The following is a 23,969-nucleotide window of genomic DNA, read 5'->3' on the forward strand; positions in this document are numbered from 1 at the left end:
CTCTTACATCAAAACCCCACATAGGAGTTGTCTGTGCTCCATATCTCAGTACCTCCTCTCCTCTTATTCTCTCTTCAACTCACTCTAATCAGAGTATTTCCTCCACCTTGACATTGGAGCAGGTCTTTTCAAGGTCACCAATGACTTCCATGTTTCTAGATCCAATGGTCAATTCTCAGTCCTCATCCTCCTTGACCCATTAGCAGCATTTGACACAGATGACTGCTCCCTCCTTACTGAAAGGGCTTCTCAACTTGTCTTTCAGTCTTTACTCTCACCTGGGTTTCTTCCTATTTCACCGGCCACACCTTCTCAGCCTCCTTTGCTGCCTCCTCCTCATCTCTCAACCTGGAAACCTTGGAGGCTCCCCAAAGCTCAGTCCTTGGACCCCTTCTCCTCTCCCCCTAGACTCACTTCCTTGGCGATCTCATCCCATCTCACTGGTGAATATTTGTTTTAAATGTTGTCTCTACACTGATAACCCCCACATTTATTTTTCCAGACTGGACTCTGCCCACGAACTCCATACTCATCCATCCGTCCGTGTACTTTATGTTTCTACTTAGATGTCTAACAGGCATCTCTAACTTAACATGACCAAAGATGGACTCCTGATTTCACTCCCCCCTGCACCCTTCCCAGGCTTCTAGTCTCTCCTAGAACACTAGATCCTGGAGGACTTTCTCTTACACCCTACATCCAGTTTGTTAGCAAGTCCTGTCAACTCTTCCATCAAATTATATACAGAATTTGATGACTTCACACCACCCAGGGCCAAACCAGCATAGTTGCTTGCCTATTACAGTAGTATCCTCACTGGTCTCTTTGCTTCCATTGGCGTTTCCTTGTAGCTGAAACAGTCCCCACAGTCTGTGCTCCAAGATCAAGACCTGCTCCAGGCCAGCCCGTGTGAAGCAGACATCCCAGGCTCCCCATTAAGATCTTTCCCTCACCTCCTTGCCTCCTTTCTTCTCCTCAGGTCCCTTCAGCTCCAAACTTTCCACAAAGATCTGTTCTCAGGAAAGAGACTACTCAACACTAAGGTGTGAATGACTGCTCCCATTCTGAGGATGAGAGTTATGTATTCATTTCCAATGGTGGTCATAGCAAATTACCAGAAACTCAGTGGCTTTAAAAAACATAAATGTAATATCTTACAGTTCTATAGGTTAGAAAGCCCAGATCTCCCTGGGCTGAGATCAAGGTGTCAGTGGGCTGTGTTCTTTTCTGGACACTCTAGGGGAGAATCCATACCTTGTCTTTTCCAACTTTTAGAAGCTGCCTACCTTCCTTGGCTTGTGGTCCCTTCCTTCACCTTCACATCCAGCAACAGCACATACCTCTGACCCTTCATCTATCTTGATATCTTTCTCTGACTGGCTGAAGCCAGGAAAGGGTCTCTGCTTTTAAGGATCATGTGATTAGATTGGGCCCACTTAGATAATCTAGGCCTAGATTATCTCCCCATCTCAAGGTCCTACCTTAGTGACATCTGCGAAGTCCCTTTGCCAGGTAAGCTAGCACATCCACAGGCTCTGGGGATTCCAGAATGGACATCTTTGGAGCCATGAGTCTGCCAACCACAGGCACAGAGCCTCTGGACAGGGCTTTTCACAAAAAGCCCCTGATGCAGAAGAGAGGGAACAGGGTCCCAGGGGTTGAGACCTCACCCTGAGCTTTCAGTTGCTCTGTACATATCTTTAAAATCTTTGTCTTTAAAATTTCTATACATTATTATAAAATTCTTATAATTAAGAATTATATTTACACTTTCATATAAAAATATATATCTCAATATTTTAAAAATGCTTTAAATTCCTTGCCAGTTAAATTACTAGCACCCCCCCCCCCACCCCCGCCAAGACTTGGAGTGAGTGCTTCAGAAGGTACAACAAGTTTTTCAGTGCCTTTGGGTAACACCACCCACCCACCACCTCCCAACCTGCTGTCTCCGTTTCTTCCTGAGATCATAACCCAATGTGAACAGCGCAGCTTCCAGCCAGGCTCTGAGATGTTAACGATGGTATTCCTGGCACCAGCTGTCAGATGAGGGCAGCATCTGGGGCAAAGGGGCCTCCCAGGTGAAAGCAGGTCAGGTGGACAGCTGTCCATCACTCCAGTGCACTCAGCCAGCATCTGTGTGCTCAGCCGGCCCTGGCTGTGTGCAGAGCCCTGTGCCAGGCAGAGCTTGGTGGGGGACCAGACACTTGAACTGGTCACTGTGTCCCAGTATGGAATGTCCTGAGTGCTTGAACCCTTTGCTACTCAAAGTGTGGTCCGGGGACCAGATACATCAGCATCACGTGGAGCTAGAGAGAGATGAAGAATCTCAGGCTTGCTGGACCACAGCCTGCATTGTAGCAAGATCCCTAGCACACCAAAGTTTGAGAGGCCCTACTCTGACCATTTATTCATTGGTCAATTCCTGACATTGATTATTGGCTCCCGTCCTGTGCTGAGCACTGGCATATAAAGAGTTTGAGCCAGTGAACACCCTTAAGGAGCCCTCAGTCTTGCAGGATCTAAAAGAGGCCTAGGCTTGCTGGGGGAACCTGGGGTGGGAGAAAGGTCTCTATAGAGGGCAGGGAGGATGTCTTCCTGGAGGAGGTGGCATCTCAGCTGGACTTTGAAAGTTGAGGAGAGTTTCACCAGATGGAGAGGGGAGAGGGAAGGGAACCTCTGGCAGAAGGAACAGTGTGAACAAAGGTGGGGAGGTGGGAAAGGGTCAGGCTCATTTACGCGATGACGGATGACCCATTCCAGCTGGGCCACTGGTGACAAGGAGAGACATAGTGTATTAGTCTGCTAGAGCCGCCCTAACAAAGTGTCATAGACTGGGGGGCTTAAACAACAGGAATTTATTTTCTCACAGTTCTGGAGGCTAGAGGTCCAAGATCAAGGTGTTGGCAGGACCGGTTTCTTCTGAGCCTCTCTCCTTGGCTTGTAGATGGCCATCTTCTCCCTGTGTCCTCACATGGTCTTCCCAATGTGTGTCTGTGTCCAAATTTCCTCTTCTTATAAGGACACCAGTCATATTAGATTAGGGCCCACCCTAATGGCCTCATTTTAATGTAATCACCTCTTTAAAGACCTTATCTCCAAATGCAGTCACATTTTGAGGTATTAGGGGGTTAAGACTTCGACATATGAATTTGAGGGGAGAGGACACAATTCAGGTCATAACCTAAAGTATACGAAATGAGGCTGGAAGAGTGTGCAGATCTTGGGGAGACTTAAGTGCCAGGTTGAGAAATTTGTGCTTTCTGCATGAGGCCATGAGGAGCCATGGAAGGTTCTAGAGCAGGGGAGTAGCACCACTGGAGCTGTGATTGAGCTCCAGTACAGCAGACAAAAACTCATCTCTCGGTGTGGTCCAGGGTCAAGGGCTGAATCAGGCATGACCCCCACCTTAACTGGCAAGTTGGGTACTGTGGCAGATGGGGAAGCTGCTTCCTCTCTCCAGGCCTCAGTCTCCTCATCAATAAAATGGGCTCCGGGACATAAAGTAGCATTTCCTGACCTGAGGGACCCAATGGCTCTGAGAGGATTTCAGAGGGATATGTACAAACATCTCTAACTTTGCAAGTTATGTATTTTCTTCATGATTTAATTATTTCACTTTTTAAAAACTTCCTTTTATGAATAATTTCAAACATAGAGAAAAGTAGAGACTATAGAATAATGAAAACCCATATACCCATTACTCAGATTTAATAAATCTTAACATTTTGGCATGTTTCATCTTTTTTTTTTCTGAAGTATTTTAAAGTAAATTACAGATCTTCATATTTTACCTGTAAATATTTTAATGCACATCTCTTAACTACAAGGACATTTTCCCTAATAACCACAATGTCATTAAGCACACCTAAAAAAATTAAAAATAATTCCTAATACTACTCAATACGCAGCTCATATTCAAATTTCCCATATTGTCCCCAACAAAATGTTTTCCTTTTGGAATTTAGTATAAATGAATATTAGGAAAAATCAAACCCATGATATCAAGAGGATATAAAAATATATATATACATATATATGCACATATATGTACAAATATATATATTTGTGTGTATATACAAATGTATATATTAATGTATATATTTTTGCATAAAATGTATATACAAATGTAGATTTTTAAATTTTAAAATTTTCAAACATATGTGAAAGAAAGAATGCTCTAGATGGTTGCACCCCTGTGTAAGGCAGCACTTGTGAAGGTGGTTAAGTTTGTCCAAGGCTTCATGAGCTACAAAGGGTCTCACACACTTATACACTATGGAGGGTTGTACCCACATGCAGTAGATCTTGCTCATTGCAGGGTGGCCTTGAATGAGTTGACTCTGGGGGGCAGGGCTCCGAGCCCAGGGTGCAGGACAGGCTCAGTTTCCAGAGGCCTGGGACTCTTTCCCCCTGTACTTCCCCTTCCCCGCAGCGTAGACAGGCTGTGCTGACCCCCTGGGACTCAGACTCTTGACCCCTGTGGGGAGCACGGGGCACCCTGTCCTGATTCCTGGAACAGGAAATAGTCGGTGGAGAACTCATGGCTGGAAGTCAGCAAGAATAAATAGTGAGCTGGCAGCCATGGGCTGCACACTCACCACACGGGGGGCTGAGATGAGGACAGAAATGATGATTGTTATAACGACTGCTGTTTATCAGGCCCTTGCCCTGTGTTAAGTGCTTCTCAGGAACTGTTTCATTTAGTCTTCAAAGTACCTTCATAAGTTCAGTATTGTATTCTCCCCACTTAACAGATGACGAAACTGAGACTCAGAGACACACTGACTTGCCTAAGGACACACAGCAAGTCAGTGTGTCCCTTAAACATGGGTTTAAGCTGGGACTTAAACCCATGTCTGTGTGACCCCAAAGTTCATTCCATGAGCTTCGTTTCCCAGGTTGCCCAGTACAGAGGGTGCCCAGAGGAGGGTGAGGCTGCCTCTGCATGGAGGAGTGTTTCAGGGATGACTTTTCTGAGGAAGTGGCTTTTGAGCTGGGTCTTGAGGGATGAATAAGAGTTCAGAGTTCACAGGGGGAGGAGAGAAAGCGTATTCCAGGCAGAGGGACCGGTACAGGCAAAGGCTTGGAGACCACAGAGCAGGTTCCCGTAGAGGGGGCTCCACCAGAATTCTCAATGTGTGTGCTTTCTCCTGTAGGAGGTCGGGACAGGGCAGGGCGGCCCCTGCTTCTGGTGTCAACCACCAAGGGGCCCTGGGAGGCACCATGGTGCACGGCCTCAGAGGTCACCAAGCTGTTCTCCTACCTGTGCACCATCCCCAGGTAAGGGGCTGGGCCAGCCTGACCACCCCATCCCACCTCGACCTCTCAGCCCAGAGCCCAGCACCAGGTAGCAGATGGAGAGATCCTTCCATCCAGTCATCTGTTTCCAGAGCTGGTCCTGAGCCAGATGCTGGGGGGAAAGCAGGACAGACTTGGTGCCTGCCATCAGGGCGTTCACAGGCTGGCGGGGGAGGTGGATGGTGTGCAAGAAACAGACATGGACAAGCAGCTCTCAGGGGTGTTAATGTGGCGAAGAAAACAGGGATGTCGTAGATCAGTGGTTCTCAAACTCAACAGGCATCAGAATCATCCAGAGGTCTGTAAAAACAGATGGCTGGGCCCTACCCCAGAGTTTCTGATTCACTAAGTCTGGATAAGGACTGAGAACATGTATTTCTAACAAGTTTCCTGGTGATGCTGATGCTGCTGGGCTGAGGACACATTTTGAGAGCCACTGTTGTAGAGTGAGAAGGGGGTGGGAGGCAGCTAATTTCAATTGAGAAATCAGGGAAGGCTTCTCTGAGGAGGTGATAATTGAGCTGGTATATGAATTATAAATATTTGTTGAACAAATGAAGGAAAAGGTGAATGGGTGAATGAATGAATAAGTGAGAGAGTAAAAGAATGAATGAGTGATGAGTGACCAGGCTGATTTCTAACACCTCCCCTTCCCTCCACACCCCCCCATTCAGACTTCATGTTGGACTGGCTGGGGAAGAGGCACCATCTTTCCTCTGAGTCCCAGCCCCCAGCCAGAGCGGTCTCAGAGGTGGTGTTTGCTTGGGACTGTGGCTATAGATCCCAACCTAGAGGTTCTGCTGCTGGGGTAGGGGGTGGAGGGACTGATGGAATCCTTTGGAACCTTCTCCACCCAACAGGAGCCATCGCCACTACCTGCTGGCCACTGAGATTTTTCTTCTTGTCCAAAGTGGAGTGGTTTTTCTGGTCTGAGGAGGAGATGGAAACCCCCATTCTGTGCTAAGTGGCATGGTAGACAGAATGCTGGAATCCCACCAACTTGCTGTGTTACCTGTAGGTGGTAACCTCCCCTCTCTGAGGCTTCCCTGAAAAAGGGGGATGACTAAGTGGGCTCTGAGGACCAAGCATGGTCACAAGAGGTGGGGGTGAGGTGCAGTGTGAACTATGCATGGGGTTCTCATATGCTGGGCTGGCTTCTCCACTCCATTGCTGGGCACCTGCCCTGGGCCAGGCTTCACGCTGGGCCACGCTAGGGACCCAGATACTCCTATATTGGGCCTTGACCTCTACGGGCATCCAGGCTGGTAGTGGAGGCAGGTGTAGAAATAAACCTCTCTCCCAGCATGGGCATAGCTAGAGGCAGGTGAGGTGTGGGGCACGAAGTCAGAGCTCTGGCCTCACCTCCGAGAGCCTCCTCTCACTGTCTGCTATGGCACCGCCGTGTACCTCAGTTTCCCCCCCTAGGATAGTGATGACAGCAGACATTGACATGCCTGTTACTCTGCGCGGTCCCTGAGTACTTTACAGTAATGAATTCATCAGTCCTCAACACAGCCCCCTGAAGCCCGCACAATTATTATCCTCCCAGAGAGGTGAAACAGCATGCCCGGGTGACTTCCATAGCTCCACTCCCCCCACTGGCCACCTCTGGTTTCGTCTATGAACTGGGTGCTTGTAAGTCTTGAAGGCGGTTGGGGGTTATTTTCCCAATTTGGCTGAATGGTCAGGGCACTTGTAAGCATAGACTCCCTGGCTCCACCTCCAGCCTGCTGGACAGATTTCTTGGGGGGTGGAGCGGGGGTGGGGGTGAAGAATTGGTATTTTAACAAGTCCTGCAATTGGGCCACTTTGGAAAATCCTAAGGTAATCACTGAAAAGGGCACTGTGAACCCATGAGGGTGTTTTGGTTGCAAGTAGCAAATTCCAATTCAAAATGTCTTACCTGCTAAGGAAATGTATCAGTCTATGTCTCTGCCTTATATCTCTTTGTAAGAACTTTTTTTTTTTTTTAAGGGGTAAATCCTAACAATTCTTTTTTTTTTTTTTAATTTATTTATTTATTTATTTATTTTTGACTGTGCTGGGTCTTCGTTTCTTTACGAGGGCTTCCTCCAGTTGTGGCAAGCGGGGGCCACTTTTCATCGCGGTGCGTGGGCCTCTCACCATCGCGGCCTCTCTTGCTGCAGAGCACAGGCTCCAGACGCGCAGGCTCAGCAATTGTGGCTCACGGGCCCAGCTGCTCCGCGCATGTGGGATCTTCCCGGACCAGGGATCAAACCCGTGTCCCCTGCATTGGCAGGCAGATTCCCAACCACTGCACCACCAGGGAAGCCCCGCCCCCTGTAAGAACTTTTTAAAGGAGAGAATATCTTTCCCAAAAGCCCCCAGCAAACATCCCCTCACATCTCATTGGCCAGAAAAAGTCACATGCTCCCTATCTAACCAATCATTGGCCAGGGGAATTGGGTCTACTGTGGGCCTCAACCAATCAGAAACCAGCCCCTGGCGGAGGGGGGACATGATTATTTGGAGGGAATTGGATTCTTGAACAAAGTGAACCTTCTGCCCACACAAAAGGGGTAGATGAAGGTTAGGTGACTCCTACTGCAACTGGGATAGTAGCTTATAGTTCATGATTATTAGGGTGTAAGAGAGAGCTGTGTGAGGTACTGTGGGAGCACCGAAGAGGGAATAATGGACTCTGCCTGGAGAAGAATCATGGAGGGCCTCCTGGAAGTGGTGTGTGTCAGGGGCACAGGGAGGCACTGGAACTTTGTCCCATGGGATGAAGAGTTCACCAGTAAATCCAGGCTTCTAGCAGCCAGTTTCCCTCAGCTTCCACTAGGTCCTTCCCCCTCGAGGGCCCTAGTTCATCCAGCAAGACTGCCAATTCTGTTTACCACCCACAGGCCTGAAGATAAAACCAAGGGGCTGGCGGTCGTGATTGATGCCAGGAAACAGCCTCCACATCCTGGTCTGGTCAGTGCCTTGCAGGCCACCCAGGTGAGTGGGAGGTGGGCAGCCTCAACCTCGCAAGTCTTGGGAGCACCGGGGGCCTTAGGATATTCACAGATCCTGAGGGGCTCAGAGCTGGGACCAGGAGCCCAGGTAGGGCGTCTTAGCTGCACATAACAGAAACCCCAGCCCAGCCACGCTTAAAGACAAAGGTCATTCGTTGGTTTATCTGACTCGACTGTCCGGGAGTTAAATCCAACTTCAAGTATGGCTTGATTCAGGGGCTCAAATATTGCCACCAAGATCGGGTTTCTATCTCCCTATTTCTGGCCCCATTCTCCTGGGAGAGTGCCATTCTCAGCCAGGTCCCCCTCTTGGTGGCAGTGTGGTTCCCGGCAGCTCTAACTTCATATGGGTTTTCATTTAAGTCCAGTAAGAAAGAGTGATTCTTTTCCCAGAAGTCTCAGCAAAAGTTTCTTTGTGTCTCCTTAGCCCAGGTTCGCTCAGCTGTCCATCCATCAGCCAGTCTCTGTGTCAGGGGAATGTGACATGCTGATTGGTTTAGGCTTAGCTCATGCACTGAGAATGGGGGAGGGAAGAGATTGCTAACTCACCAGTATGGGCAGCAGCATAAATGGGAGTTTGGCATATGCTCACCTCATGACCTCCACCCCCTCTTCCTCTTCCTTCTCCCTTTACAGATGGGGAAACTGAGACCCAGAGGGGGTGGGGCACCAGGGAAGTTTGCAGTCCAGCTTGAACCTGCTGTTCTCTTGACTTCCAATGACTCCCAATAAGTCATTTGACTCACCCTCCAAATAAGGATCCGAGCCCTCCATACCACATAAGGGTCCCAGCCATGGGAACCCTCACCCCATCCCTGTGGCCCATTTGCCTACACCTTAGCCGGGAGGCTCAGTGAAAGCCTAGGCAGATCAGCTCTGAAATGATTCTCTCTGACAGGCTCTGGTCCCAACCTCCATCCGTGCTCTGCTCTTCCTGGGGGAGCAGGAGGCCGCTCTCCAGCTGGAGGCATTATCTGACATCCAGGTGAGGGGGAGGCAGCATCGGCTGAGGCGGAGGGGAGGTGGGCTGGAGCTGAGCTGGGGTGAAGAATGGCAGAATTCACGAGCTAGGAGAGGCCCTGAAATAATCAAGTGTAGGTCCATTAGATACGAGTCCAGGATGCTACAACTCTTCTGCCCAGCCCCCATGGCAAGCATTGCCAAATCAGCCCCAGAATTATTTCTCCCTGGCAACCCTAGCAACTGCCGGTGGGCACTACCACGTGATTGAGAGCTGCGCACAGCGTGAAACCCACTAGAAAGCTTCATCTTGTCAACCCCTCCCCCCTTCTTCTCAGACGGGGAAACGGAGGTCCAAGGCCACACAGCAAGCTAGAGGGGCCGTTTCCACACCTTACCTGGCTCTTCCTGTATCTCTCTCCCTAGTTTCTCTCAGCATCTCCAACTTATATGCTAAGTTGATTCGGGACTTCACAGGAAAGAGCGCTGCAGCTCCCTTTAATCAGTGCCATGCACCACAGTCACGAGCGTGGGCACCCTGCCCTCTGCCCTGTTTCAGGAAATGATTTTAAAGGTCTCCTTCTACCTCCTGGTTAGCAAAGAGGCACATTGTAAACTAGATGTGTACTTTTCAAGCTTTTAGGTGCCTATGAATTTCTTGGGGATTGTCAAAGTGCAGGTTCTGATTAAGTAGTTCTGGATGGGAGCTGGGATTCTGCATTCTAACGTGCTCCTAAGTCATGCTGGTGCTGCTGGTCCGTGGACCACACTTTAAATACCAGGCATGAAAAATGGGCTCCAAAACGCCACAGAATTCTCCCCATCCCAAGCTTAGGTATCTGGAGCCATTCATAGCATAAGCCTCAAGCATCACTGCCTGGGAGATGCGGTCACCTAGTCCCTGCTCCATATCTTAGGGGATACTGTTAGGATTTGGTGACCTTTCTCAACAGCCCCAAGAAGATAGTACCTTGATAGGTCTCCAGAGAACAGTACAATGATTACAAAGAAGTTACATGACATGGGCCAGCTTCAGTTGGTTTGTTTGATTGCCTGGACAACTGAGCTGGGAAAGAGCCCAGCTCAGAAGGAAGGAATTCCGTGATTGATTAATATCTGCCTCGGGCACAAGCTAGGAGAGTGGCAGTACAAATGCTGTTTATTTGCCATTCCTTACCCAGGGTCTGGTTCTCAATTTTGATTTGTCAGAGTTTCCAGAGAAGATCCCTTGCCCAGACAGCAGCTCTTAAAGCCAGGGCCAGCCTTACCCATGGGAAGTGGAGTGGTGCTAGGATGTGGGTCTGGGCAGGACCTTCTCAGACATCTGTCTCTACACTGAGTCCCCTGGTCCTTCTGACTTGCTTCTTTGTCTGCAGGTAGAGGTGCTGACCTCACTGAAGGCCCTCAGCCACCACGTGGACCCCAGCCAGCTGCCCATGACCCTGGAAGGCCCCTTCCCCTACTGCCACGGTGAATGGGTGCAATTCTTCCAGGTGTCTACCATCACAGCCTTCACCCCACACCCTCACCCCTTCTGTTTCTCCCTTCACCGTCCTGCCCCATGGATCCACTGAACTTATCAGGTTCAAAGACAGTCATTCAACAAGTGTTTATAATGAGGGTGCAGAGTGGAGTGACTAAGAGCTCAAGCTCTGGGGCCAGAAGGCCTGGGTTTCAATCCCAGCTCTGCTGTGTGACCTTGGGTAAGTTATACACCTTCTCAGAGCCCTCTTCCTCAATGACAAAATGGGGCTGATGTGAGGCTTGAGTTAAGGTGTGTAAAGAGCTTAGAAGAGTGTCTGGCACATGCTAAGAGTGATGCTAGTGTTAACTGCAAATAAATTTACAGACATCTGCTTTGTGGACACACAGAACTCGGGGAGCTTGGGGTCTGGTGAGGGAGGCAGATGTGCTCCCTCCTGTAAGAGGGAGGAAGTAAGGAAACTTCCAGGGCTGGGCTCCTTTCCTGTGTGACCTCAATCCTTCCTCACCGCAACCCTGCGAGGGGGCACCTCATGCCCAATTTAACACGTGAGGATGCATAGGATGGGCACAACTTCCACGGCCACACACAGGAGCTTATGGGCTTAAACCGCACCAGGACCAGTGCCCGTAGTTGCCCGCCCAGGGCTTTCTCTAGACCAGGGCAGCTCGACTTCAGCACTGTTCACATTTGGGATCAGATAATTCTTTTCTGGGGGGCATTGTTTGTGCACTTTCATGTGATTAGCACCACCCTTGGCCCCTACCCACTCTGACAATAGCATCCTCCAAATTATGAGAACCAAGTGTCTCCAGACATTGCCAAATGTCCCCTGGGGTACGAAACCATCACCCACGGAGAACCACTGGTCTATAGTCTAACGTGGCTGTTTGCTTATTTGCTTTCGGCCTGGTGCTCTTGTTTTTAAGATTGGGTCTATTTTTTTTTTAATCAGTCATCAATTTTATACACATCAGTGCATACATGTCAATCCCAATCTCGCAATTCAGCACACCACCATCCCCACCCCACCGCGGTTTTCCCCCCTTGGTGTCCATACGTTTGTTCTCTACATCTGTGTCTCAACTTCTGCCCTGCAAACTGGTTCATCTGTACCATTTTTCTATTTTTGAATAGACCCTATGTTCAAAATTCAAATGGTACAAAAGGGTATATACTGAAAAAATCTCTTTTCCTATTTGTCCCACAGGCCCCCAGTTCCCCTATCCAGAGGCCTCCAATTAATCCAGGGGCTTTTGAACTATATTTTTGCTTTAAAACCTTCCCTTTAAATGAAATCTTACCTATAGAGCCAGCATATAAAACTGATAATGAGGATGAGTATTGGTGCTATTCTAAGTGCCTGGCACAAATAAACCCATTTAGTCCTCCCACAGGCCTCTAAGGCAGGAAATGGGGAAATGATCCCATTTTACAGAAGAGGAAGTAGAGGCACAGAGAGGTTAAGAAACTTGCCCAAGGCCTCAGAGCTAGTAAGTGGTGGAGCTGGGCTGAAGTGGGACCCGGAGAGGATGTCCTCTACCCCTGCCCTCTCACCCCCTCCTACCATTCCCTCTCCCACAGACCTGGGAGTAGGTCAGGCCTGTCTTCTCTCTTTTTCTCTCTCATTCCCAGCATGAGTGGTTCTCAAACTGTGGTCCCTGGGCCAGCAGCATCAGCGTCACCTGGGAACCTGTTAGAAATGCACACTCTCAGGACCCACCCTAGAGAAACTAAACCAGAAACTCAGGAGGAAGGCTCAGCAGCCTGCTTTTTAATTGACTTTCCAGGTGATTCTGATGCAGCTAAAGTTTGAGAACCACCACCCCGCGTGTCCTCCTGGTGGGAGGAGGGGAGAGGCACCCTCTTCACTGGCCCAGGCTAACATCCCCACTCTGGCCTCCTTTCCTGCAGAAGCTGGACCCTTTCCTTGCTGACCTCCGCCAGGCCTCCTCGCTGCTAAAGGCTTCCATCAAGGAGTTTGAGAAGGGTGACCCCCCTGGAGGGGTGCAGGTGAGACAAGAGCCTGAGGTGGGGAAACCACACCACATCCCTTATTTCATGGACCAAGGGCTCAGCGAAGGGGCTCTGTTTTCATTCATTCATTCAACCGATATTTACTGGACAGTCACCATGTGTCACAGCCTGGAGACCCAGCCTGGGGCAAATCGACTTGTCCCTGCCCTCATGGGGCTCATGGTACAGTGCGAGAGGTCATAATTTAAAAACTAAACAGAAATGGACATGTCATTACAAGTGATGCTGAATGCTGTGAAAGTAAGTTTGAGAAAAATGGGGAAGGAGGGTATAGAAGTTGAGCCTTGAAGGATGAGACAGAGCCATGGGACTTGGTCTGTGCTTGGTCTGTTCAGGAAGAGCAAGGAGGCCAGTGTGGAACAGAGTGGGGGAGGGGAGGATAGAACGAGAGGATCTTCTGGATCCACGGGGCTGTATCAGGGCGGAGTTGGGTTGGGATTTGATTCTAAATGGGCAGAGAAGCCGCTGGAGAGTTCTAAGCAGCGGCACTGGGATGATCAGATTGGCACTTTGAGATCCATCCGGTTGTCATTCAGAGAACAGACTGCAGGGGGAGCCAGAGTGCCACAGACAGATCAGTGAAGAGGCTGGGATGGGCGCCCCAGCAAGAGATGATGGTGCTTGGACCAGTGAGGTTGCCACAGTGATGAGAGGAAGCTCGGCTTGAGGAGGTGTTTTAGAGATGGAAAGGAGAGACTTTCTGTAGAACTTTGAACGCCAAACTGGGGAAGTCAGGCGTGATTGGGGTGTGGGGAGCCCTGGAAGGTTATAGAAGGAAAGTGGGGATTGAGCCTCAGGCCACCTCCCTACCCTGGCAGGAGGCCTCCAGGTGTCTGAGCAAGTCCAAGGAGCTGATGGAGGCTGTGCTGAGGGACCCAGGCCTGTTGGGCCTCCAGCGGGAAGGCGGAGCCACCCTGGCCAGGCTGCGACAGGAAGGCAGCAGGCTGAACTTCAACCCGGACGTCAGGTACGGACACCAGGCTTTTCCTTTCCCACCCCATCCTGTTCCCCAGGCTGGGACTCGGAGCTGGGGTCACTTCGCTGAGGGGACACATAGGGTGGGCATCTGAAGATGCCCAGGATGGGGTGTTTGCCGGGCCCATATCCTGGGCTGAGGCCTGATCACGGGCCCCCAGCCTATACCTTGGCAAGTCCCTTCCCTGCTGCCCCTCCTCAGCCCAGGCATCAGAGGACAGCACCCCCATTTCTGGTCACTGTCATGGACCAAGGACGCTCTCTGACCCAGACACTGGGCTGAGCCCCTTTAAGAGCCCACCTCTTATTCCTCAAAAGACCATGTGAGGGGGCTTCCCTGGTGGCGCAGTGGTTGAGACTCCGCCTGCCAATGCAGGGGACACGGGTTCGAGCCCTGGTCTGGGAAGATCCCACATGCCGCGGAGCGGCTGGGCCCGTGAGCCACAATTGCTGAGCCTGCGTGTCTGGAGCCTGTGCTCCGCAACAAGAGAGGCCGCGATAGCGAGAGGCCCGCGCACCGCGATGAAGAGTGGCCCCCGCTTGCCACAACTGGAGAAAGCCCTCACACAGAAACGAAGACCCAACACAGCCATAAATAAAATAAATTAAAAAAAAAAAAAAAGACCATGTGAGGCTCACATCCTCCTATTTGGCTGATGGACACCTGAGGCTAAGCGAAGGGAAGTAACAGCCAGACCAGCTGAGCACTAACCCCTGCACTGCCCTACCCTTCATGGCAGGGGCCAGGGGAACCTCGTGGTGTTCCAGGGTCACAGAACCACAGAGCAAGAAATACGCATTCCTAGAAAGAACCAATTTTCTTAAATTTAGGGGTGGGGTGGAGGAGGGGTGCAAATCAGTAATTAAATCAGCCGGTAGTTGTATGTATTTTATCTCTGTTAGAATGAGCACAATTACAAAGTTTGCATAAGCTTCCAAGAACATTTTATTTATTTGACCTCCCCCTCCTCCTCCTCCTCCTCCCAATAGCACTTAGTATGAACACAGCATCGTTCTGAGGGCTTTAAGAATATTAACGTGGTTAATTCCCACCCACGAAGGGGATCCTAGTATTACCCTCATTTTACAGTGGAGGAGCCTGAGGTTGAGAGAGAGGTTAAGTGACTTGCCCAGGGCCACACAGCTGGGATGTGGTGGGGCTGAGACTTGAACCCAGGCAGCCTAGCCCAGAATCTTGAACACACCACCCTGAGCTCTGCCCACAGGGAGATTCATGCTGATGTGAGCGCTGGGCAGCAGTGGACCCTGGTGCTCGGTGTGGAGTCGTCCTCACTGCCCCTCACACAGCCTGGTGGGGCTGGCACTGCCTTTCCCAGCATGCCCCTGCCTCACTGACTGGGCCCCCAAGCCCCTTTGGTCCAACCTAGGCCCCTCCAGACCGTTGGCCACCAGCAGCTCCACCAGGGGGCGCTGTGGTCCCACGTGAGCCACTGCGTGTTTCTTAGGCAGCTCCTGCCTGCCCGCCCATTTCTCCCTCCCTTTGCCAGACAGACTGGCATTTTCCATCCTGTTCACGCACCCTGGGTGCTCACCCCTTCCATGGAAGGGCAGTGACCTGTGGGAAGCTACAGTCAGATAAGGAGGCTTAGGGCAAGGCTCCCTCCAGGAAAACGGGCTCTCCTTCCATCTCCTCTTTTTCCTTTTCCTTCTAAATGACCCCAAGGGCAGAGGAGGGTGGGGTGGGATTTGAGGGGTGTTGGGAAAGCCCTGAGATTCCTCCCTTCACCGAAGTTTCTCCTGAAATCCCATCCTCACCCCCTCATTTATGTCTTGCTGGCTTTGATCATTTTTTTAAATCGTGCAGAAAAGGCCGTGGACTGAGTTCCAATTCAGACTGCCATGCTTGTGAGTCAGAACCTCTCTCTGCAGCATCAGTTTTCCTACGTGTAAATGTTTTCCTATCTGTAAAATAGAGGCCAGAGTGGAGAGGTGTGTTACAGCCATTTGTCATCATTACAATAGAAATAACAAGCGCTTTGTAAGTAAGTTCATTTGTACCATTTTTTTAGATTCCACATATAAGCAAATGAACTTATTTACAAAACAGAAATAGAGTCACAGAAGTAGAAAATAAACCTGTGGTTACCAGGGGGAAGGGGGAGGGAGGGATAAATTGGGAGATCAGGCTTAACATATACACACTACTGTATATAAAATAGATAACTAGTAAGAACCTACTCTATAGCACAGGGAACTCTACTCAATTCTCTGTAATGGCCTATATGGGAAAAGAATCTAAAAAAGAGTGGATCTATGTATATGTATAACTGATTCACTTTGCTGTACAGCAGAAACTAATGCAACATTGTAAATCAACTATACTCCAATAAAAATTAATTAAAAAAGAAATAACAAGCGCTAACAGCACCGCGGGCCAGGCACTGTGTTAAGTGTTTTGAGTGCGTGAGGGCGGGTTTGCCTGAGGAGCTTTGGAAAGCGCTGAGGTCCATGCCACACTCTGAGCAGGACTCCGGTGGGTCAGGGAGGGGCCTGGGCATTGAGATTTTTAAAGCTCCCAGAGCAGGTTCTGATTGTGTTGCCAGGGTTGAGAGCCAAGGGGTTAGATCATTTAATTCTCACAACCCCCCTGTGAAATGGGTTCTGTTATCCCCATTTTTTATAGCTAAAGAAACGGAGACACAGAAAGGTTGAGAAATTTGCACAAGGTTCTGTTACCGGAAGGTAGCAGGGCTGGGATTTGAACCCAGATCTCTCCAGCTCGGTTCATACCCTCCTGGGGAAAAGGAGGGTCATTTGGTTTCTCGCTGTGTCCTCTGGTCCTCCCAGTCCCACGGAAGGCCAAGGCTGAGGCCCAGAGAGGTGTAGGGACCTGCCCAAGCTCACACAGCAAGTCAGCAGCTGAAATACCCAGGCCAGGGCCACAGAGCTGGTGGGAGCCAGGGAGGCATGCCTATGCTGGGCGGGAGTGCTGGGGCTCCAGGGCAGGGGGTCAGCATCTTGGGTTTTCTCTCACACTCCTCGGCCTCCCAGGAGCCATCTGGCCGAAGCTGCTGCCCTGTACAGCCTCGTGGATGAACAGCTGCATGTCCTCGTCACTGTGTCCAACCACCTCCTGAGGAGGCTGGAGCTCCGCGTCCACCTGGGCCGCCTGGAAGCTGCCATCCACCAGGTGAGAGAGGAGGAGGAGGCTGGCCCTGGGATGCGAGGTGGGGTGGGCGGTTCCTGCCTCTCCAGGCCCCACCCCAGCCAGGCGCTTTGCTCTGTTATAATGACACCAGGCTGGCACTTCTTGGAGCACATGACAGGCACTCCATAGTGCTTGATAGGTGAAGACATAACTCCAGAAGCTGCATTTCTTAAACACCAACTTTGCGCCAAGCCCTGGGCCAGAGCCTTTGTGTCCATCGCCGCTTTCCAACCTCATCCCTTACCAGTGATGTGGGGAAGATGCTAGGATTTCTCCTACTCATCGATAAGGATACTGAGACTGGGAGACATTATGTCATCTGCCCATAGTCGCACACCTGGGGGTCTGATCCTGGAGCCCACACCTGGCACCACTCTGTCCAACTGTTGATGCCTAGAACCAACGCATCCCTTCATGCTCTGGGCTGTGGAGCACAGTGTGCCTGGAGCCAGACGGCCTTGTTCCAATGCTGGCTCTAGCACTTACTAGTGGTGTGACTCTAGACAAGGTATTTAACTATTCAGTGCCTCGGTTTCCTCACCTGTTAAATGGGGGATAATATTAGTGCCTGCCGCATGGGGCTTTGTGAGGATAAAGTGGGTGATGCTCTTTTAAGACACCCCAGAATATGAAGAAGACTTCTGCTCATGGGATCGAGAGCCATCTTACCCCCTCTGTCCTTCCTTGAATCCTCACGTCTACCCCATTTTGCCACTGAATAAACTGAAGCCCAGAAAGGGGAAGTGACTTGTGCAGTTCACACAGGGAGTTCATGGCAGGTCCGTGCACCTTCCTCTGGCGCTGTTTGGATGCCCCCAGGGACGGGGACCCCTTTGGATACTTGAAGAACATGACGGTGTGACCCCCACCCCACCCCCACCCCAAGCTGCCTCCTCTCCTCCCCAGAATTGGGAGGGTTTCAGTCCAGGCCGGTGGCATAGGCCCAGCCCCCAGATGACTGAGGACAAGACTTCAGCTTCCCAGGAAGGCAGCGAACTGGCCTAAGGATGTCTCCTCAGCAGCCCCTCATGTCCATACCTCCCTCCCCTGCCCCAGGTCAGCAACTGGATGGAGCAGGAAGGAAGCCAGTGCCTGCAAGTGCTGACCCCCAAGGACGGAAGCTTGGAGACAGTGGAGAAAGCCCACGCAGAGTTTGAGGACTTCTTCCTTCAGGCTGCGGTGTGTTTCTAAAACTGAGGGGTGGGGGTGGGAGCAGATAGAGAGGGCAGGAGACAGGGGTGGCACTGCTGGGGAAAAGTTGTGGAGGCGGAAAAGTGCAAGAAAGCTTCCCAAGACAGTGAGGAGAGCAACTTGGATCACAAAGCATTCAGCTTAGATATTGTCTCCTCCAGGAAGCCTTCCCTGACTACCAAGTCCAAAGATGACACATCTCAGAATGCCTGGAGGGTTTCTTAAAATACACATTCCAGGGTCCTACCCTAGCCCTACTGAGTCAGCCTCAGAGAGCTGGGGTTGGGGGAGAGAATCTGCATCCTTGATGTGCTGGGCCCTAGGGCACAGGGTGATTCAGCCTCTGTTTCAGCCCTCGGGGAACTTCCAGGCCAGTGGAGGGCGGAGACAAGATGGGGGGCTGGGGGCAACAGGGAAATAGCCAGAAAGGGAGAACTGTGGGGACACAGATGAGGAGCCTGTAACCCAGACCCTGGGGTTGGAGAATTTTGCCGGAAGAGGGTGACGCTAAGCAGAATCCCAGCAGGCAAAGTAAACCCTGGGTTCCCATTTTATAGATGAGGAAACTGAGGCTCAGGAAGTCTCATAACCCGGTAGTAAGGCTGGAGCTGAGTAGACACCCCTCCCCTCCCTGCTCAGGCCCAGTACCGCCGTGGCCTGGAGCTGTGCAAGCAGGCGGCCCAGCTGGGAGCTGCAGCCAGGGCCAGGGAGGCGGGAGGAACAGAGCTCCCGGAGCTGGCAGGCTTCACCTTCACCCAGCGGGCCTTCCAGGCTAAGCTGACCCACTTCTACATGGCAGCCGAGCGGCAACGCACAGACCTGGAGACGCTGCTCCACCTCCACCACTTCTGCAAGAAGGTGAGCCTGGCGACCCACCTGCATAGACTCCCCCCCCAACACCTAGGACGTAGGGTGGGGGCAAGGAGCAGCCTAGACACAGCACTAGGCTCTTTTCATTCCATAGTCCCGCGAGGGGGAAAACGCATTACCTGCATTTTCCAGAAGGGAAACAAGGTTTGCAAGGTTAAGTTACCCTCCTTAAACCAGGTCCGGCTAATCCCTGACCCCAGCTTGTCCCACTACACAGGCAGTCTCCCAGTGACCCGGATATCATCTCTCAAAGGAAATCACCTGCTTCTTAAACGTTGGGATTAGGGGAAGGATCCTGGGGATTTCTGAGAATCTGATCAAAGCCATAGACTTTCCCTCCACACATAGACCTCTGCAGGCAACTTCACAGGGTCAGGACCAGGCTCAGAACCTTGATCTCATCCCACCCCTCTATTGCAGTGTTAGGGAAACAGGATCAGAGAAGTGCCATCACTTAGCCAAGGTCACGCAGGAAGCCATGGCACCATTCTTGTGCTCTTTCCCATGCCCCACCTTGCCCTGCACAGATGGGTTGGAGGGGGACACTGGGGAAGGAAGGAGGGGACAGTTGGCTGAGGGTGGGCCCAGAGGCTGCTCTGAGCATCCTCGGAACAGAGGCCTCAGTCCTCACCAGGAACCCAGCGTTTGGCCAGGAGGGAGGAGGAGGGGGTAGGGCTACTGGGGCAAGGGTCGGGGGCATGGGCAGAGGTGACTTAGGAAGCAAGAATAACTCCATAACTTTGCATCTGTCATCTCTTGGAACCCAATGTGGCAAGGTTGACCAACTCCATTGTACAGATGAGGAAACTGAGGGCCCAGAGAGGGGCAGTACCTTGCCCAAGGCCACACAGCTAGAGAAAAGAAGAGCTGGAATTTGAACCCAGATGTGTCCATGTGCTATGTTCTTCTCCAAAGGGGAGGGAAATGACAAGCAGTTCTTGTGTCCAAGCAGACGTGATGACGATGGTGATGAGGGTTAGATGACTATTATGGGGTAGCCCACATTATTGACTGTGTTCTCCCCGCCAGACCCTCCTAAAGCACTTTGCAAACCTTGCCCGATTTAATTCTCATCATATCTTTGTGAGGGAGGGGCACCAACATTGTTTCCATTTTACAGATGAGGAAACTAAGGTCCAAAGAGGAAAGTGGCTTTCTTAACATCCCCTAGCCCGGTTGGTCAAGCAGGATTTGACTTCAGAGCCCCTGCCCCTCCTAAATCCATTTAGCCAAATCCTTCATTTTTCTGATGGGGAAACTGAGGCCTAGGGGGAGCAAGGGAGCAGCCTGAGAGAGCTGTAACCCAGATGAGACAAGAACCCACACCTCTGGCCTGGGCCCAGTGCCCTCAGCTGCCCCCGCACTGGCCACTGAGGATGGAGCATGGGAAGAGCCTGACCCCAGCCTCCCAGCTGTCAGGCCAGCCCAGCACACAGGGCACCAAGAACGCAGATGCTTCGGGGGCAGCGGGAGGGACTCGGTCAACTCACACCTGGGGCACTGGGAGGACAGGCCACTCTCTGTCTCCCTCAGGCAAGGGGGGTAGATGTGGGCAGAGGCAGCGAAGGGATCCCCCGCGCCCAGCTGTTCAGAAGTTAGAGAGCGAGACAGCAGCAGGATCTGAGACTTCGAGTCAGGGCTACACCTGCATGGGCTCTGTGATCTCAACAGTGGCCTTCACTGCTCTGGGCCTCAGCTCCTTGTCAAGAATAATGATGATAATAATAATAACCAGTGCTTACGTACGGAGTTCTGATTGTCTGCAGGCCCTGTTCTAGTCATTTCACATATGGTTTTATTGTCACACCAACCCTGTGAGGCAGGAAACACAGAGAAATCAAGTCACTCACCCAGGGTCACACAGCTAGGAAGTGGCGTAGCTGAGATTCAAACCCAGGTCATCTGGCTCTAGTGCAGAGAAGTGAGAATTAAATTAAACGTAAGTAACCCCTCCCCCTGCCCCTAATAATTCCAGATTTGAGCCCCGACTTTGCTCAAATCTGGAATTATTATTTTTAACACGGATATTATTATTATCATTAGTAGTAGTGGTAGGAGTAATGCCTCATGGATTAAGGGGATCTGGAAGCTTCTCTCCCTTGTTTACTAATTTTAGCTGATTTCAGCCCCATCGGCCTTCCCTGGAGAAAGCAAACTGGCTCCAGCACTGAGGCCTTTGCACTGGCTGTTCCCTCAGCCTGGAAAGCTCTTCCCCTCGACAGCCCCTTCTCCTCTCTGGCCCTGAATTTTAATCTGCAAAACAAGGGGTGGGGCAAGATGATTTCCGAGGTGTTCTCCACCTCTGTCCAGCTTGGCCTGGAATATCTGGTCCCAGACAGACAGACGGACAGACAGGACGGCTCAGCGCTGGGCTCAGCCCCAGGTGGAGAGCAGGCATGCGGCAGCTTTGGCACTAAATAATAATAACACGATTGTGTCGCTAACGGAGATTTATGGAGCCCTTTCCCAGCCATGAGCTCAGTGTGCTTCTGCAAATATGAAGCCATTTATCTAAAGACAAGTTCCCTTAATCCGCAGAAAGATGGTTTCCTCGGAGAAAACGGTTCTCCAATCCCCACCGCCTAACAGCTTGCTGTTGGCTTCTAAATTAATGGAGAGAAAGATGATGTTTTTCACGAGCTGCTGGGAACATGTTGGCTCCTTTGCAGCCTGCAGACATTTTGTGGGTGAAGTGGGGACAGGCAGGATCCTAAAATGTGGCAGAGGCCCAGCCAGAATGAGGGGGCCTCCGGGCCTGGGCTGGCTGACAGTCTCACTGTGTGACTGCAAGGGCAGGGCCCTGCCTGGGCCCGTTTCTCCTGTGCAAGGAGGTGCTTGGAAGATACCCTCCTGAGGGCTGGACAGAGCTGAGTTTGAATCCCAGCTCCTCCCTGACTTGCAGCGTGACCTGGGACAAGTGATTTCACGTGTGTGAGCCTCAGTTTCCTCCTCTGTAAAATGGGCTGCTGGTTCAGTGTGATCCTACATGAGATACACAGAGTCAGTGTTCAATAAATATTAGCCAGACTCCTCCCTCAGCACCACTTATGAGGGGTTCATACAATCTGAGAATCCAAATTTTCAGCACTCAAATTTTCATGATTATGTATCACAACCTCTACTTTACTGAGGGGGAAACTGAGCCCCAGAGAGGGATGAGTCCTTGCTGGCCCCTAAGTCTGTAAGGCTGTGCCTGAAGATCCCAAGGGTGCTGGGGACTGTTTCCCGGTGGGTAACGGAGGGTGGTGTTCCCTGGGGAAGAAAGGGAAATATTGTCGTCATCAGCAGTGGAGAAAATCACAGCTGTGCTAAGAGAGGCCCTAACACGGATTGGACATTTTTGTATTAATTCAGTCTAGCTATATTTATTCTTTAAGCCTCCTCTTGGCTCAGAGAGGCATATCCCTGCCCTCATGGAACCCCCATCTCCCTCTCTTCTTGTCTCCCAGATGACCTGGTTCCACATGGACTGCCAGGACCTGATGGCCCAGCTCAGGCTGGGCAAGGCCCAAAGGGCCAGCCCTGGGGACCAGCGCCGCCTCCACCGCTACCTGCAGCGCCTGGCGTCGGAGTTCCCTGCTGAGAAGCTCACGGCCATGCGGCTGCAGGTGGCCTCTCTGAGCTGGGAGGCCCTGGGCCAGGACCTGTGGGAGGAGGCCCGGGAGAGGCACGAGGAGATCCAGACCCTCCTGACGAAGGCACTGGCCCACTGTCCATGCCCGGCAGGTCCCTCTTCCCACCCGGCGGGCCGGGAACTCAGAGGGGCGGCCGCCAAGGGCCAGGGCCTGAATGGAGAAGTCACTTACAAGGGAAGACGGGACCTGCCCCTCCAGGACTCACTGGGTCTGGATCATTCGCCAAAATCCTGTTGGCCTCCTTGGGCCCCCAGACGCGTACAGAACAGAAATTTCCAAGCAGCCCGTCCACCCCAGGAAGCTGGCCAGGCTTTTGAGGCTGATGAAGGCAGAAGCCCGCATGGGCCCCTGGATCCTGCCCCTGAGCGTTTTCTCGCCACCCTCTTCTCCTGGCAGCGGCTCCCCAGGCAGAGTCAGATCCCCCGGCCCACTGGGGGCAGCTTCTCCTCGGAGGGGACAGACTCACAGACGTCTCTGGAGGACTCACCCCACACAAGTCCCCCTGCATCCCTCTAGCTGGGAGTTCCCGTCCATCACACCAGGCTCCGGCAGGGATGGGTATGGCTCGGGTGGGGCCCAGCTAAAGACAGAGCTGGGAAGCCCTGGACCATCCGTCAGGACGTGGCTACTGAGTTTGGCCCGTGCTCGGTGGACAAGAACGCACGCCTGCTCCCGGCCCCAGGAAGCTCTGGGAAGACGCGACTCACACATCCAGAATAGTGAGAGTGGAGGGCAGGGCAGGACGCGGAAGAGCGTGAGATTGGCTCCAAAACCCTGCAGTCTCATCGTGGAAAGAGCTGTTGGTACAGATCCTTCCAGAGATCTCCGACTTAGGCAGGCCAGATGCCCACCTGGGGTTCAGGGGTATGTAAGCTTCCCCTTGGGGCACAAGGGGCAAAGTTGCCCTCATAATAGAACCCAGGGTGGGGAGATTGGGGGAGTGGCTTCTTGTCTTAGGGTCCTACGAAACAGATCCCACAAGGATTCGAGTGCGCATTTATTTGGCAATGATCCCAGGAAACACTGGCGGAGGAGCAGGGGAGCGAGTCTGGGAAGGGAATAAAGGGGGTGCTGTCAAGTGAATTACCACATGTAATTTATCCACTGACGCCACTGGCCTCGGGCAAAGAGAATCACCTGCTGGAGGCCAGTTAGTGCACAAGGAAGGGGTAAGGGAGGGGGACTGTCTGCTGCACCTCTACTCTGTCACTTGGCTCCTCCAACAGACATGAGCATCAGTCTCAAGTTCAAGGAACCCCAGAGAGGACCACCTCCCTGTCCCATGATCCCTGCCTTCTTCCCCTCCCCACCACAGCTCCTCAGACCCACCCCCAAGCCCAGTCTCTCTTTGGGCACAGCCTCTGGGG

At 51.7% G+C, this 23,969-nt stretch overlaps 1 protein-coding gene across 1 annotated transcript in view; it reads left to right on the forward strand.

Annotated features, from left to right (window-relative positions):
- The window catches only part of KIAA1755 (KIAA1755 ortholog), a 43,068-nt gene extending 19,557 nt beyond the window's left edge, over positions 1 to 23,511 (forward strand). Inside the window, exons 5-14 of the mRNA XM_059896979.1 lie at positions 5,160 to 5,283; positions 8,172 to 8,265; positions 9,181 to 9,267; positions 10,619 to 10,735; positions 12,640 to 12,738; positions 13,581 to 13,729; positions 16,750 to 16,888; positions 17,963 to 18,085; positions 18,737 to 18,955; positions 22,417 to 23,511. Coding sequence (XP_059752962.1) covers positions 5,160 to 5,283; positions 8,172 to 8,265; positions 9,181 to 9,267; positions 10,619 to 10,735; positions 12,640 to 12,738; positions 13,581 to 13,729; positions 16,750 to 16,888; positions 17,963 to 18,085; positions 18,737 to 18,955; positions 22,417 to 23,118 — 1,853 coding nt within the window. The 3' untranslated portion in view covers positions 23,119 to 23,511. The remainder of the gene's footprint in view (positions 1 to 5,159; positions 5,284 to 8,171; positions 8,266 to 9,180; positions 9,268 to 10,618; positions 10,736 to 12,639; positions 12,739 to 13,580; positions 13,730 to 16,749; positions 16,889 to 17,962; positions 18,086 to 18,736; positions 18,956 to 22,416) is intronic.
- The last annotated feature ends 458 nt before the right edge of the window (positions 23,512 to 23,969 follow it).

The sequence above is a fragment of the Balaenoptera ricei genome, chromosome 15 (assembly GCF_028023285.1).
Source record: "Balaenoptera ricei isolate mBalRic1 chromosome 15, mBalRic1.hap2, whole genome shotgun sequence".
NCBI classification, from domain to species: Eukaryota; Metazoa; Chordata; class Mammalia; order Artiodactyla; family Balaenopteridae; genus Balaenoptera; species Balaenoptera ricei.